Genomic DNA, 17,522 nt, shown 5'->3' on the forward strand with positions numbered 1-17,522 from the left:
AATCGGTTGGGAGACCGGGGCCGCTGGATACGCCCGGTCGCTTGTACCAACCCCCGCAGGCTAGGTGGACAGGATCGGCAGAGCCTGGGCCTTAGGCTGATGTTATGTAATGCGAGGTCCGTGATTAATAAGGCCCCCCTCATCAGTGACTTGATCACAGAGGGGGAGCCGGACCTCGCAGGAATAACGGAAACCTGGCTGGGCCCAGAGGGGGGTTGCCCCTCAGGGAAATGTGCCCTCCAGGTTACCGTGTATTCCACCAGCCACGGGCCCAAGGTAGGGGTGGTGGGGTAGCGATAATCATCCGGGAAGATTTGGCACCGAGGGAATTCACTGTGTCGCAGATATCTGGTTGTGAGTCTCTGGGTGTGAAATGGGGCCCAGGGAGTCAGCTGGGCCTGTTGATAGTATACCTGGCTCCCCGCCATACATCAGCGGCCCTGCCCGGGCTCCTCGAGCGGATCACGGAGATGGCGGTTGAAACCCCCAAGCTATTAGTGATGGGGGATTTTAACCTGCCATCGACGGGAGAGGCATCCGGGGCAGCCCGGGAATTCATGGCCTCCATGACAGCCATGGATCTGACTCAAGTAGTTCAGGACCCCACACACGAGGGAGGCCATATACTGGATCTTGTGTTTGTCTCCGACCAGTGGACGAGTGATCTGGGAAGAGGGAATTTAGTCATCACGCCCCTGTCATGGTCAGATCACTCACTTCTCCAGCTGGACTTCCCTGGCGCTGCTCCCCACCGCGGGGAGGCGGAACCAGACTATCCCAGATGGTTCCGCCCCAGGCGTCTGATGGAGCCAGATAGGTTCCAGGCAGAGCTTGGGCCACCTCCTGCAGACCTGCCCCGCCCCCGGGCAGAGGACCTGGTAGCCGCGTGGAATAATGCGGCCGCCGGTGCCTTAGACCGGGTGGCGCCTTTGCGGCCTCTCCGACGGCCACGATCTACCCGGGCCCCCTGGTTTAACGGGGAGCTAAGGGCAATGAAACGCCTTAGGAGACGCCTAGAGAGCAAGTGGAGGTCCTCCCGCTCCGAATCCGACCGAGCACAAGTAAGAGCCTACGTAAGGACTTACCTTGTGGCAATAAGAGTGGCCAAACGTCAGTATTGTGCCACCCTTATAGCGTCCGCAGAGAACCGCCCTGCCGCCCTGTTTCGGGTGACCCGCTCCCTTTTGTCACAGGGGCAACGGGACCCCCCATTGCTGGGCCGGGCAGAGGAATTTGGAGAGTTCCTGCAGGATAAAATTGATCAGATCCGAAGGGGATGGACCCACCTCAGTGCTCCAGTGGGGACGTCTGAGGCTAGTCTTGAGAGACCATGCTGGGAGAAGTTTGACCCTGTTGTCACCGAAGATTTGGACAGGTTGCGCGGGCGACTGCGAGCCACTACATGTTTATTGGACCCGTGTCCCTCCTGGTTGGTACTGGCCTCCTGGGAGGGCTCACGAGGCTGGCTACTAGGGCTGGTGAACGCTTCGCTGGGTGAGGGCCTTTTACCAGCCGCCTTGAAAGAGGCGGTGGTGAGGCCCCTGCTCAAGAAGCCTTCTCTGGACTCAACGGAGCTAGCAAATTACCGTCCTGTCTCCAACCTTCCTTTCTTAGCGAAGGTTGTTGAGAGTGTGGTGGCTCAGCAGTTTCCGCGCCACCTGGAAGAAGCTGATTATCTAGACCCGCGCCAGTCCGGCTTCCGACCCGGTCACAGCACGGAGACAGCCTTGGTCGCGTTGGTGGATGATCTCTGGAGGGCAAAGGATGGGGGTTGTTCCTCCATCCTTGTCCTATTAGACCTCTCGGCGGCCTTCGATACCATCGACCATGGTATCCTATTGCGCCGTCTGGAGGGGTTAGGGGTCGGGGGCACCGTATTACGATGGTTCCGCTCCTACCTCTCTGGCCGGACGCAATGTGTGTTGGCAGGAGAGGAGAGGTCGACCGCGAGGCCCCTTATCTGTGGGGTCCCACAGGGGTCGATCCTCTCGCCTCTCCTGTTCAACATATATATGAAGCCGCTGGGCGAGATCATCCGTGGTTTTGGGGTGGGATATCATCTGTACGCTGATGACACTCAGCTGTACATTTCCACCCCAAACCACCCCAACGAGGCTGTTGAAGTGATGTCCCGGTGTCTGGAAGCCGTACGGGTCTGGATGGATGACAGCAGGCTCAGGCTCAACCCCTCCAAGACAGAGTGGCTGTGGCTTCCGGCTTCCCGGTTCAACCAGCATATGCCATCGCTGACCATCGGAGATGATCAATTAGCCCCGGTGGAAGGGGCGCGCAATTTGGGTGTCCTCCTTGATGCCCGGCTGTCTATGGAAGATCATGTGGCAGCCGTGGCGAGGGGGGCGTTCCACCAGGTTCGCCTGGTGCGCCAATTGCGGCCCCTTTTGGACCGGGAGGCCTTGCGTACAGTCACTCACGCGCTGGTGACGTCTCGCCTGGACTACTGTAATGCTCTCTACATGGGGCTCCCCTTGAGGTGCACCCGGAGACTGTAGTTGGTCCAGAATGCAGCCGCGCGGGTAATTATGGGGAGATCGAGGTTCTCCCATATAACACCTATCCTGCGCGAGCTGCACTGGCTTCCTGTGGCCTACCGGGTGCGCTTCAAGGTACTGGTTACCACCTTCAAAGCGCTCCATGGCACAGGGCCTAGTTACCTGCGGGATCGCGTCCTGCCCCATACATCCCTGCGACCCGTCCACTCACACAGAGAGGGACTACTCCGGGTGCCGTCCTCCAGAGAGTGCCAGAGGGCAGCGCCCAGAAGTAGGGCCTTCTCTGTAGTGGGCCCCACCCTTTGGAATGACCTCCCCCCAGACATCAGGACTACAACCGACCTTCGCTCCTTCCGTATGAAGCTGAAAACCTACCTGTTTCGACTAGCTGACCTGGCATAATTCTACAACCTCTCCAGCCCTGGGCATTTTTAATTGGTAATTTTAGTTTTTAAGGGTTAATTTCACTGGGGTTTTAACTTTTTTAGGTATTGTAACTTATTTATTTATTCTTACCTCCTCTGTACGCTATATAATACTTTTGTACGTCGCCCCGAGTCCCTGTGGGGAGAGGGGGCGACTAATAAGTTCAAGTAATAAATAAATAATAAATAAATAAATTACTCTTAATTACAACATACACATTCTACTTCAAAGGAAGTCTGCTTTAAACAAAACATATACTGGAGATTTTATAAAAATGTTGACAAAATTTTGATTCTAACCCCTGACATTTGCAATTATTCTTTTGAATCCACTCTCAAATGAAATTTGCTAAATGCTCCTCCCAACGCACGCCCCCCTAAAATAGGCACTTTTTAATTTCTCCCATCCCAAGCCCATTAGTGTTTTTTTTTAAATAGACATGTAGAAGCTAAGGTTCTCCAAATAGTTACAATTGTTCCAAGTAACACTTTTAATAGAAAATATCCTTTTAAGTAATCTTGTTACCTCACTTCGCCTCACAGAAGAAGATCTGAAGGAGCAAAGCTCCTATTATCCTAATACTTTAAGAGATTTTCACTGGAAGGCTTCAGTAACAGAAGAGGCAGCCTGTCCAAAACCCCTCGTCATTCTGACTTATGGCCCTTTTCTAGTTTTTATTATTTCATTGCTTCTCCAAAACAGTTGTTTAGTTTTGTGAAGACCATGTAATTCCTTTGTAAAATGCATTAGAGACAGCTATTTAGATGTCAAATTTATCTGGATGTTTTTGTTCAATCAGTTGGAAGAGCAATAGATCCAGGCAGATAACAACTATAGATTCTGTTAGGAAGCATAAAGATTTGAATTACTATGTTACATATCGAGGTTTTATATAGGAATATTGCTATTGAAAATCCAGGTTTGTAGTTTTTATTTGTTACTAGTCTTAAGGAATAGTAATTATCCTGCAGAACATTTTGAGGGATTTCTATATCATTTTTAAATAGAATCAACATGAAATCTACTTTTATAGGACAGCCTGTTACATTTTTCTGCCATATGTAGCAAGAACAAATGCAACCAACTACAATTATCAACAACAAATTAAACTATGTGAATCTGGCAGGTTTGCATATGTAGTTTTTAAAAGTTTTTATACATTTCCCTGTTTACATATGCTGTAAGTGTGCACCTGCCTTGTTTTCTACTATTTGGTCCCAACTTATAGCTTTAAACTGTACTTATTTTGGAAGGTTAATTCACATGGACTCTTATATTTAACAGTTTCATGGGGTTGTTTCTTTGGGACGAAAGGAGTTTCTCAAGAGTTTTTTTTTTCTGTCTCTCTGCTTTCAGTGAAAAGAGGAGAGCAAAGCCATCCGCTTACCACAAAGCAGTCCCACCACAAAGGAAAGATTAAGGGTTTAGGGAGAGGTCAATGTGGGTTTTTCTCTAACTAAACACTTTCCTAAAGTTTCCTTGTGGAAAAATAATGAAGTCATCTGAGAGTTTTTAAAGAATTTTTATTTCTTTTTCACCGTCTGCATTCGCTTGTCTTCTCAGCATGGATGTTTAATCTTTCTAGGCTTTGTGAATTGGCCCAAATGAATAAATGGTGAGCTGTCTCTCTAGGAGCTAGCGGCTTATTCTAAGGCCCTAATCACTGAGTAAACACATCTTTGCCCTCCCTCTCTTACAACTGCTATATAATAGTGGAGATTCTAGCACAGTAACCTGGATATTGCAGGGATCCATGCTTTGAAATGCAGAATGGCTGATCCTCCAAAACAGACAGTGCCTGATCTTCTCCTGCCTCTTTCTTCTTTTTTAAATTAAATATCACCACAGAGATGCTGTTTTATTGCCTGATATTGTGCATTAGTGCCCTGGATTTTCAAGTTTAGTTTCAGTCAACATTGTTGGCTGCACTTATATGGAACTGTGCATGTTAGGCTTATTGGTGGCCTTTTCTGCAGTATGTATACTTAGTTTGGAATAACTTTTTAAATTAAAGGAGAAAACATTAATGCAATGTCTAATCCCTTTTCCAAAGTCTACTGTTCAAATGATTCCATACTTTTTAAAATAGATCATAGAATTTTCCCAAACTCTTTTTTTAAACAATGATTTAAAATAAACCATTCATTGCAAACTAATTTCCCATTAATTTATTTGTAACTGGCATTTTTGGATAAAAACAGCCATAGCTTGGCTATAATTCATAGAACTATTTTGAAGTTGGACATGCCTAGTGCCATTTTTTTCCAATAACCCATTACATACTTTTTCTCAGTATTACAAGCTAGTTTTCAATTTCAGATTCCAAAGTAGTTTACTATGGACATTGTTATTGGAAAAATATTATAAAATATTGATTATATATCCATGATAAAGAGACATGTTAATAAATTGGGGTATTTTCATATACAGAAGTAGGTTTACTGCAAATAATAAATTTCTCCTCTACCAGAATGTTGATTCTGTGCTTGTCATAGCAAAAAAAAAGGTCCTCTTTTTCACAGAACTTTGAGCCTTATTAAAAATAATCTAGGGCTCTTATGGCAACTCCCTTATTATAAGATACATTATCTTCTCTGACAATATTTCAAATGTAGCTTTGAAAATTAGAATGGCTCAGAAGAAAAAGGCAGACTAATACTTTATGTGTGCCTATATATTGATTTTTTTTAATTTTCTTCAGCAACTGATATTCTGGGAATTAAACTGTATTTAATTTTATTTATTTATTTAATGATGTATGTATGTAGGTCTTTGCTTCTCCAGTTCTAGCCTCCTGGGGGGGAAAAAAGAAAGCACTCCTTCCAACATTTTCCTTGAGTTTATTTTCTGACATTATTTGGTGTTAGAATTGTTTGAAGACGTGTGCTGTTTTTTCTTCTTTTTGTATTAGATATTTTATTTTAGTGTAATTTATTTAATGTAGTTCAGAGCAAATTTGATGGTTAATTATCCTCTCTAGCATATTATGTAAATTATTCTATTTACTAGTAATATATTGTGCAAATTAATTATAATTACCATATACAGCCATAGAAAGTTATGAGCTAAAAAGACTTACATTTAATCAACCAAGAAACAAATATGAGAATAGGATTAACAGGACTTCTGTTTCCATAGAGCTATGACAAAAATGCATGTGGTTGGTAAATATGAGAAAGATTAGATGAAAAGGTTACATTATATGTATATTAAGGCACACACTATTAGAATTAAGTAGAACTGTATACTATATGAAATACAAGGCTGACTATAGCATTTCTTTGTTGAATTTTTCTCCTTACTTAAAGGCTGGGGAAATTATGCCTTGTTATTAGTCAGACAATACTTGCAGTAAACGTGATTAGCAGTTGATATATTAAGTATATTAATTAATTAAAGGATATATAATCTTATGTTTTCATTTTGTAATACAAACAAAAATTTGTTAATGTAAAAATAATCTAAATTTATGCAAATAGCCTACATTTAATCTACTTTCTCAGTAATTCCACCAGGAATAATTGTTTTGTGGTAGCTTTGCCTGTATCAATATTGTTCAATCTCATTAGCTTTAAGACATGTAGACCAATACCTAGAATTCCTCAATTGGAATGAGTTTAAGGTCTTAGATTGAAAAACCCTAAGATTGAAAAACTCTAGTTTATACCAACTTTCCCTAACCTCATTTCTTAGTCTTCAACTACTAGAATCTTTTAAGCAGCAGGCAATGGTTATAACTCTTCTGAAGGGAACTTATATTGTGTAAGGATAGTCTATGTATAGTATATGAAGACTGAAATACAATGAAGTATGCTCTACTGAAACTCAAATAAATACTTGATTAGATGTAAGACATGAATTACATTTATATTATTTCCATCTTTATCCAAATACTGTTTTTCTGTATTACAGAGGAAGCTTCTTGCTGTCTACCTCCACCAGGATGAAAGTGTGCTGACTAATGTATTCTGCTCTCAAATGCTGTGTGCTGAATCTATTGTTTCCTACCTGAGTCAGAACTTTATAACATGGGCATGGGATATGACAAAAGAAGCAAATCGAGCAAGGTGAGTTTTTTGAAGTTGAAATGGATTATTTTAAATCCTGAGATTTGCTTAAGATGAAACTACATATTACAGGGTAAGAACGCTACTTTCAGGACAAGAATATTGTTTTCAGTACAACCTCACTATCTTCTTCCCAGTTTTTCAAAACATCATTAACCTTATAGAGGGGAAAAGAGGAATAATTTCATGACATTTCAACTATATTATAAAGTCTTTTAATACAAAATGATCAACTATTTTAGAATTTTATAATTGTAAGACTTTTTATAATACAATCACGCTTATACTTTCATTTAAAAATAATTCATATGATTCCTTAAGTTTGAAGTAATTCCAATAATTCCATTTATGTATCATACACTCCTTTTGTTAATCAGCTAAAATGTTTTTAATGATCTACTTTTGAGGTGGTATTTATACTTGTCCTAATTGAACAATGAATTATTTTCAAGCAGTAAGCTCTTAGAATACAGCATCCCTGGTCAACTTCTTTTCCCTTCTGTTCTTCCATCATTCTTCCAGAGCAATCTTTTCCATCTCTCAGCAGGAACTAGCAGATGGGAAAACAGGAGAAATGAAGGGACTTTTGAAAGAAATGGGAGTATCCTGGATGCAATCTCTCTTGGTGCCATAGAACTTTTAAGAAGTATAATCAGCATCTATAGTCAGAAAATTGGTTCACAGATGGTTTAGAGTAGAGAAACAGCTTCCTGTGGAAGAGAGCGTAGTGATCCATAACATTGTAATATGGTGACTTAGTGAAGAAAGGACTTGCAAAATTTTGTTTAGAGAGGCATCTGTCAAATGCATGGAAATCATTGCCTCTTCAGTCACCTTAAGGAGATATGTGGGTTCTCTGTTAACATAGATATGCAAGTGTTCTATTAGATGTACAAACCAGTGATTAGCTAGTAATAGCTTATAGTAAAGAATAGCTTAATCAATATAGCAAGTAAAATTTAGTCTCACAAAGGTTTTTTGGGCCTAAAAATTGATTTAACTTGATCCATTTGACTTTCAACAAAATAATAAAGCTTTATATAATAAATGCTTTAATATTCTCATGAGATAATACAAAGACCTTTCATTGTACATAAAAATCTCTTCTGGCAATTCTTTTTTTCCAAAACATTCATCATAATACATGAAATATGCATATTGCATCTTTCATCATAATATTATTTAATAATGTTGCCTGAACTGTGTCTTGGGGGGTCTAGGACAGCTCGACACTGTGATTTTATATAAATATAATAATTTTTTATCATTAGTGAACTTTTAGTTTTTATTCAGTTAAAAGGTTAATTTCATATTGTAAATGATATCTGTAATTTGATATAAACTGTGTGGCTTAAAAGTTATTGTCACTCTTCCATTAGAGTCTTTATTTTCATGTCAGCTCTCTTTACAGAACAAATTTTCCAAATTAAAATTAAAATATATAGTGTTTCTGCATAATACTTCACACACATTTTAATTTTAATTTTGGTTGAGATTAACTGGCATTCATTTGTTTTTATTACCATTAAAGTAAATGTAGTCTCAAAGATAGGAATAAATGGAGCAACTATAGGTTTTTTTTTCAATGGAACAAAATATGTGGACAAGAGATTGGATTAATCTTATACTATTGCCATTTACAAGAAATGAGGAATCGCCTCCTTTCCTTTTATCCCACAACTTGCTGTGGATGGAAACCCTATTTGTAAACCATCTGCAGTGGCTAAGTTCAGTTGATGACCTGCTGTTATATTGTTCTAGTCTCTTTTTAATTCTCTGGTTTCTTTTATTTTACAATCGCAAAAAATTGTGCTATAGTCTCTTCTAAAAAAGTATGTCTGAGGGAGGTTTTTTTTATGACTAACAATAAGCAGCATGTCAAAGCTTTGTTGTGTTTTACTTAAGATCTATTAAGTAGCACAACTTTGATACACTAGTTATAAGAGTTTACAGGTTACTGCGATACCTGTGGTGACCAAAGCAACAGAAGCTGCTTAGCAGAAATAGTTTGTACAGCTGGGTCTTATTAACTCCTTATGACACTTTTAGAAATACTAAATAAAGAGCCTGCTTAGGCTGCACAGCTATATTCAGCAGGTCTGGAACCCTGATTGAAAAGTACAGTAAGATGCTTAAATCTACATTTTTTTGGTTTTATTTTCATGTAAGAGAATATACAATTGTACACAAAATATATTTATTTTTCTTTATTTATACATAATAATGACATTGTTGTTCAATTACAGAGCCTTCAAGTGGCTTAGGGAAGAATGGATAAAATATAAAATATATGAAAGACATATCAGTATAAATCTGAAATTTAAACTTGTACATTTAAATCCACATACTTTCAGCTAAGATAGCAGGCTTGATTTTTTATGTTCAATATTCAATAGTTTGGAAAGAAGAAATGTGGAAGACTTCCTTCCTACAAACTTCTTCCAGTCCACTTGAAGCTACTATATTTGATAAAAGGCAATAAAAGCCAAATCCTTAAAATATGGGGACAGTATTCCAAATTCCAATAATCAACCTCTTTTGAATGAGGCTGAATCTGTCTGAACTATCAGAGATTCATTGTTGCTGTTCAAAGCTAAAATGGCCATACTAGCTCATTGTCTTTTATAGACTTTTTGGCCTTGAAGTTTCCAATAATTCTTGAACCAGAAGTAGTCTAGTTCATATTTACACATTTTTAAAATAAAATATCTTCTTAGTCCAGGTACCATTAATTTTCGCTATGCTACTGAAATAAATGCTACATGCTTTTGAAGATGACTCTGAAATTGAACGAACCTAGATACTCATATACCTGCCCAGATATTAAGATCTTCTGAAAAGCCTGTCTTTTACACCCTGTAGTTGAAGGCTATAAATTACATGAGGTCTCAAGAGAGAGCCTTTCCCTCCATTGTTTGCAATGTCTTTCTTCTGGAGGCTGAGCTGGCTCCTGAACTGCTTTCATTTCAGAAGCAAGTTCAGCTTTGAACGTGTATATTGGTTATTGCTGTATTTTTTATTATTCATTAATTCTGTTGTTGACTATAATAGTTAACTAGTGTTCTTAAAAGTGTTTTATATTGATTTGGATTCTTCACTAAAGTTCTTCAATAATTGAATAAAAGTCACATTAATCAAAACCTTCCTGTTCATCCAGACCTTTTCAAATTGGTTGCATTTTGGGTATTGCTTTTGGATAGCTTTAAATAGTTTTTATAATCACTTTAATCATTTTAATAATTAGCTGAAAGATATATATATATATATGTGTGTGTGTGTGTGTGTGTGTGTGTGTATGTGGATATATATGGATATATATGGATATATATGGATATATATGGATATAGATAGATAGATAGATAGATAGATAGATAGATAGATAGATAGATGATAGATAGATAGATAGATATGGATATATATATATATATATGGATATATATATATATATATATATATATATATATATATATATATATATATATATATATATATATATATATATATATATATATATATGGTATAGGGTTTCCTGCCTAGGTTGGACTAGAAGACCTCCAAGGTCCCTTCCAACTCTGCTATTGTATTGTATTGTATTATATGTATATTATATATACACACACACACACGTATATTCATTCATTCATTCATTCATTCAATGCTAAATAGTAATTGTAAGTAATTTAAGGGAGCCTTGGATATTGTTATTAATACTATAAATAAGTATTTTTAGCATTATTAATATTAGTAAAGGTAAAGGTTTCCCCCACCCAGTCATATGCAACTTTAGGGGGCAGTATTCATCTCCATTTCTTAAATGAGGAAGCTAGTGTTGTCTGAAGATACTTTCCATGACTATGCCGAGGCACATGGAACACTATTACCTAAGTGGTACCTACTTGCATTTGCATGCTATTGAACTGCTAGGTGGACAGGAGGTGTGGGGCAAGGATGGGAGCTCATACCATCACATGGTGCTCAGGTCTCGAATCCAGTCTGACTTTCCAGCTGACAAGCTCAGCATCTTTAACCACTGAGCCATCACACAACCCTATTAATGTTAATACTTTTAGTCTACTAATACACAATGTTGCAGCAATATTTTTTTTAAAGGTTAAATGATTTAGGAACAGCTGTCACTATTTCCCTTCACCTTTGTGCCATCTTAATCTGGCACAAAGGTATACATACAATGTAACAAATGAGCAATATACATGAAATAGTTATTTGCATTTTGAATGCTAACAGATTTAGCCTGGCAAATTATCATCAGTGTAGTGTAGTCTTTTGTTTAAAATGTATTGTATTGCTGCAAAATTAAAATACTTTTCTTGATAAATCATTGTAGGAATTTCATCTGATAGTTGTACAACATAATCTATTTCTTATTACCTGCCTGCTTCTTTGTAGTGACAGCCCCCTAAGAATTGTTTCCAGTATCATTAATGAATTCAAAATAGATTTCCTCATTTTTAAAAGTATAAATCATTGAAATGGAAATTCATGCTTTGGGATATTTGAAATTATTGTTGAAATTATATAGATAATTTTCAGACTATCTTGAGACCTCAATATCTTCACTATTAAGAAGTAGTCTGATGGAATGGCATCATTCTATGTTGTATTTCTAAATTTCTTTCAATCATTACTTGTAGTCCTTAATATATATAAGGAGAGAAATACTGTGCATAGCATGAATACATGCCAAGAAATACCTGGAGAGAGCATAAACCAAATAATTAGTTCTCAATTTGCAAATAAATAATATAAATACTTCACACCTCTACTATAATGAACTCACTATTCTCCCTTTACTATTCCTAAATATTTGTATAATGTATTATTTCCATCTCATGGGATGGCCTTCACATTGGTACATCTGGATAGTGTACCATGAATAGTACTTTTGAGCAGATTCAATGCTGTTCCTTATCAAGAACATTCATGTATCTACTCAGACTCTGAAACTGAAACAGTACCATATGTACTTCAGAATTGTCCTAGCTACCATCTCCCTACTTATTATAAACTACCAGATTATTCTCAAGTAGCAATCATGCAATAACTACTAAAGGACCAGAATGGGGAAGTCCTTAGAATTATAGCCACATTTTAAAATATACCAATGACAATTAGAAGTTTCTGGACTTGATTGCTCTTCCGGGTGTGCATGCTTAGGCATGAATGGGTATTTAATAAAAATACCTACTTTTTTATTTTGTGTGTTTGTATTGGATCTACAATTGCATATTTTAATAAACTGCAACTAAAAGGCACAGCTATTTTAAGAAGTCACAGGCAGAGGGAGACATTTATTGTCTTGTTTAACTGTTTCTGATGTTTATATACTCAATATAACAACTGGGCAAGGTTTTTATTGTTTATTAGGCTTACATTGTATTTTTTTCTCTGTGAAAGCTCAAGACAATATCAATGGAATTATCCTTCACTTTTTCCTCATAACAGTAACTTCTGAAGTAAGTTGGGCTCGCCAGTGAGCTCTATCATCAAATAAGAAATTAAAACTGGATCTCCCCAGTCTTAGAACAGTGCTTTGATCACTGCAAACCATGCAACAGCTGTTTTAAGTATCACTTATCCACCTTCATTTCTTGAGGTTTCTAGGAGAATTATACTTGTGAATGGTTTCCCAGTAGCAAAACATTAAGAACAAAGGGGCAGCATGGAAGGTGATTATCTCTTCATGTAACCTCTCTTCCAATAATGCATGAATTGTTAGTAAGGCGATGCCCATTGAATAAGGACATTGCCTAGTATGTTTTGAGATGACAGTTTGCTGTATGTTTTGAATATGTTTTACCAGGAGATAGGGGCCTTCAAACCTGGGGCATGATAGTCTAGTACCATCAAATGGTAACTGTAAATAAAAATAATATATAAACTAACCTTTGCTTCACTTATGTAGATGAACAGCCTTATGTTAACCCACCAGATTTGATTGAGACTGCTCTGCAAGTTATCTGATAAAGTGTGGCTTTGGTGACAAATTCCAAATAATGGAAATGTAAGCATTTTTAAAGAAGCTTCTAACCAAAGATCGGGTGCTTCTGAGCAGTTATTACACATAGAAGGATGTAGCAAGAAATGTTCCAAGAACCCAGTAAAAAATAACAATTGTCTTCAAAGAAAGGCAGGACTAAGTGGATGGCATGCAGAATTGGCTAAGATAGTCATGTCATGAATAAATAAAACATAGCTTCCAGTTCTACATTTAAAAATTAAATATTAATAGCATAAAATGTTATTCCTTTATTCACATTTTAATGAGACATATTGACTTTGCACAGTATAAAATTAATCATATTAAATAGATGTTGGATAAATTTAATATTCAACAAGTATTCTTTTACTTTGGAAAAACTCTACAGTAAATTTGCCATAAATAGGTATATAAATAAATTTCACCATTTCTTGGCTCATGTTTAAAGAGCACTAGGGCACTGCTTCAAATATTTGGTCTGCTAAATTGGATTTGGCCACATCAAATAGGTATTTTCAAACTTCTCTAAAATTTAAAAGTTTCTTTTTGAGTATAAATCATATAATTTATCTAAATAGTCTTCTGAGCGTGGCATATATAACTTAGCAATTGGTTCAACCAGGATGACTTCTTGAAATAATTTCCTGAGAAATCAAAATAAGGATGACACAAATCCATTGTGGATGGCACAAAGCTTCCAGAGTCTGTCTCACCCTAGACTTGGAAGTGAACTTGCTAAATATTTCCCAATAAAATCAGAAGACCTTTCATCCCACATAGTAGAAATGGCCAACTAGCACATGTAGGACATCATCTTATAATTACTCTTAAACTTTTGAACTGCTTGTTAATCACATCTGATTATTTACTAAAAAGTTAGTAACTTTCATATTGAGATGACATTTTATTTAAATAAAGCCAATAACACAAAATTGAGTCAATTTTGTGTTATTGGCTTTATTTAAATAAAATATTGAGGACAAAATTGACTCAATTTTGTCCTCAAACTTTAATAGTTCTTAGAATCATGCTCACTTTGGAATCAAGGATTTTTATTTATCATTCTAGATTTCTGAAGCATGGATGGTTTTTTTATTAATAATATGAAAATTAAGTGTTGTGATTCTGTTTTGGATGTTGATATCAAATGCTTTTCAGCCTGTGACATTTTAATGCCAATTGTCTTTTCAGATAGATTTACCTTCTAAAGCCTGGGACAAAAAGGCTTATGCTCATCAGGTAGTTTTCAGATCAGTTGTTACCTAAAATATTATCCTAAGGCATAAGAAAATACACGATTTAAGTTGCCTTTCATGAACATAATTAAGAATTAATAAGCCTCTGCTAGTGGCTAGTCCTCAGAATTTCCACTGTTTTGCCTTTTGTGACCTGTGTTATTAAAAGTCCATTATTTTTACAGACTTTATTAAATTGGATCTTATTAAAGCATTCTATATTTGCATTTGGTTTTTCATAATTCATTATTATTATGACATTTACTTTTTACCATCAGATCTGAAAACATATCATAAGCTACCCTTTTCTCTTGAAAGAAATGCTAATTTCAAACAGTCCTCTAATGGAAGTGAAAAGCTTTATCAGTTTTTTCATTTATTCAAGATCGTGTTAAGAATACTAATGTCAGACTTCAGTATGATAATGGATGAAAGCTTTTTTTTTGTCAAAAGCTTAGAATTAGTGTTTTTAGAACATACTAGTAAGTATGAAAGTGAAGGGAAGTAGCACAATCTTCAAAAACATGACTCCTTGATATGTATTACTTCTTTCACTAATTAATTACTTAAAGTTATATTAACATATTTCTATACGCAAGCTGTTCATCTACAACTTTTGGGGTATGTGTGTGTTTTGTTACAATGAACTTCTGAAATGTTATGGTATTGATTCTTGCCAAAGAGTTCAATCTTCAGTACCTGTTCTTATGGACCTCAAAGTCCTCATATCTGTCTCATTATACCTTAGAGGAGAGCAAAAAGTTCCTCTTGCATTGTAAAGAATAAAAAGTAAAATATGGTAATGGTTTTAATCTTCATTTCATTCTTACAAGGTTTTTTTTTTTGGAACAGGTGTCAAAGTGCTTAAAGATTTAAGTATATCTTACCGAAAATGGTATTACTTCCTTTGTAGGAAGGAAAAACTTTATACTAAAGGTTTCAAGTTTTTATCCCTCAGTCAAGTCTCTATTTAATAGTCTTACTCGGGTTCTAGGGCCATACAGTAATAATCCTTAATAGATTAGTTTTTTTGATCCAAACTAGCTTAGCTTTGACCTTTGGCCTTTTGAAATTTAACTACGTGCCAGTGCCACGTCCTTGGGCATGGGAGTTGCGCAGATAATTTAAACTGGAGTTTGAAAAGTGGATTCAAGAATCACACAATCGTTAATGCTAGAATTGGCATCTATGAGTTTAGTGATTTTTGTCCTTTCAAAATGAGTCATCCGAGAAGATGGCATGACGATGCATTCTGTTCAACATCTGAAGATTCCAAATTAAGCTTTGCTTTTAACCATGTGCTTTTCTCCATTGTGGCATCATTTTGCTTTTGCTTATAAAGAAATAAGTATTTGAATTTAGTGGGGTCATCTTAATTTATTGAAATACCAACTGATTTCTGTATTGTTACTATTCCTGTTACAGTAGTAAAGTGTGGGATTCAGAGTTAGGAATAAACAGAATAGTGGAGGGTTGTTGCCTGAGTAAGAAGCTTTCCTTTAAAAAGGAAAAGCGTGTGTGTGTGTGTGTGTGTGTTTTCGTAGATTTTCATGGGTGGGGGTATGCTGGTCTTGTTGTATTCGGGTCTTTTCCCGTGTAAGATTGAGATTGTCTTGGCAACATTTCAGCAAGGTCATTGAGAGCATTTTGTATTTTTTGTTAATGCAGAGGTAGATAATAAAGAAAACAGTGCAAGAAGCCAATGAAATATTATTCATTTATCTCTATCCCATTAATTTTCCAAGTGCATAGAAACTTAGAGCCATTTGGGCCATCAGGTCCAACCCTCTAATTGGTGCAGGAATCCAAATTGAAGCATTCCTGACATTCTAATTAGGAACGGGAATTACCTCCTTCATTAATCTGAGTTTCATGTTGCTTTTACCACTAGGAGTTTTTTTTTTCTTTTTTCTTTTGTTTCATTTACCAATATCTATAACTTAATATAGGTAGTCCTCAACTTACAACAGTTCATTTAGTGCCCGGCACTGAAAAAATGACATGGCCATTTTTCACATTTATGACCATTGCAGCAGCCCCATGGTCACATGATTTACATTTGGAAGCTTGACAGGTGGTTCATATTTATAATGGTTGCAGTTTCCCAGGTCATGTGATTCCCGTTTGCAACCTTCTGACAAGCAATGTCAATGTGGAAGCCAGATTGACTTAATAACCATGGAACTAATTTAACAACTGCAGTGATTTACTTAACAAACCTGGCAAGAAAAGTCATAAAATGGGACAAAACTCACAAATTTCACACTTAGCAGCATAAAGTTTGGACTCAATTGTAGTCGTAAGACGAGGACTACCCATTATTCAGTATCCTACTCTCTGGAATTATGAAGAACAGGTTTTCACCTTCTTTACTATAATCTGAAAACTTCCCTCAAGCCATCTTTTCTCAGTTCTCAGGTCTTTCTCTCTCTCTCTCTCTCTTCATAAAACCAATATCATTGTATTTCTTTGCATTTCTTCCAGTTTCCCTGAATAATCTTACAAATCTGTTACCCAGAAATGTAGGCAATATTTGAGGCGTTGTATAGTAATCATTGCAAAATAAAGTATACTTCGCATATTTGGAAGCTGGTACAATGGCATAATGTAAAATTTATTCTCCTTTAGCAGCTACATCGCATCACTAATTCATCTTCAGTTTGTGATCCAAGTTATTTTTAATATCCAGGAATTCCCATTTCTATATTTCTGCATTTTTCTCTTTCCTGAGTGTATAACTTTGCATTTATCTCTATTAAATTTCATTCTGTTATTTTCAGCTCATCCCTCTAACCTACCAAGATCATCCTGAATTTTGTTTCAATCTTCTAAAATAGCAGCTGACCTGCCCAGTTTTATGTCAACTGCAGATATGATAACCATTTTGTGCTTATCCCATCAGAATGGGGTGCTCTATCAAAGCATAATTGAAAACAAGATATGTATATAGTACTTGCATAGTCTACTGAGAAAGTTACCAAATAAAAAAGGGATGACTTTAGTTTGGAAAGTCTTATTTTTTTATAAATATAATAATTGAATAATCTCTAGATGATTTGCATGTAATATATATTGTTTTCAAGTTGGTCACCTATTAATAGTTTTATGATATGCTGTAGAATTTTCTCATGAATTGACTAATTTTGTTTTCCTTGGTTTATGTTAGAATTCTAGTTTGTTTTCTTCTATCTTTTGAAAGTTGAGGTTTTCAGCTATATAAGTTAAGAATTGACAGAAGGATCATACTAAACCACTAGGTCTCAGTTGTTTCTAACTATTAAATCTG

The 17,522-nt window shown here is 36.8% G+C and overlaps 1 protein-coding gene across 1 annotated transcript in view; it reads left to right on the top strand.

Moving 5' to 3' along the window:
* The window catches only part of FAF1 (Fas associated factor 1), a 216,736-nt gene that overhangs the window by 153,148 nt on the left and 46,066 nt on the right, over positions 1 to 17,522 (top strand). The window contains exon 13 of the mRNA XM_081946742.1: positions 6,849 to 7,003. Within this exon, the coding sequence (XP_081802868.1) occupies positions 6,849 to 7,003 (155 nt within the window). The remainder of the gene's footprint in view (positions 1 to 6,848; positions 7,004 to 17,522) is intronic.

This window comes from Natrix helvetica, assembly GCF_964273705.1.
Source record: "Natrix helvetica genome assembly, chromosome: 3".
NCBI lineage: Eukaryota > Metazoa > Chordata > Lepidosauria > Squamata > Natricidae > Natrix > Natrix helvetica.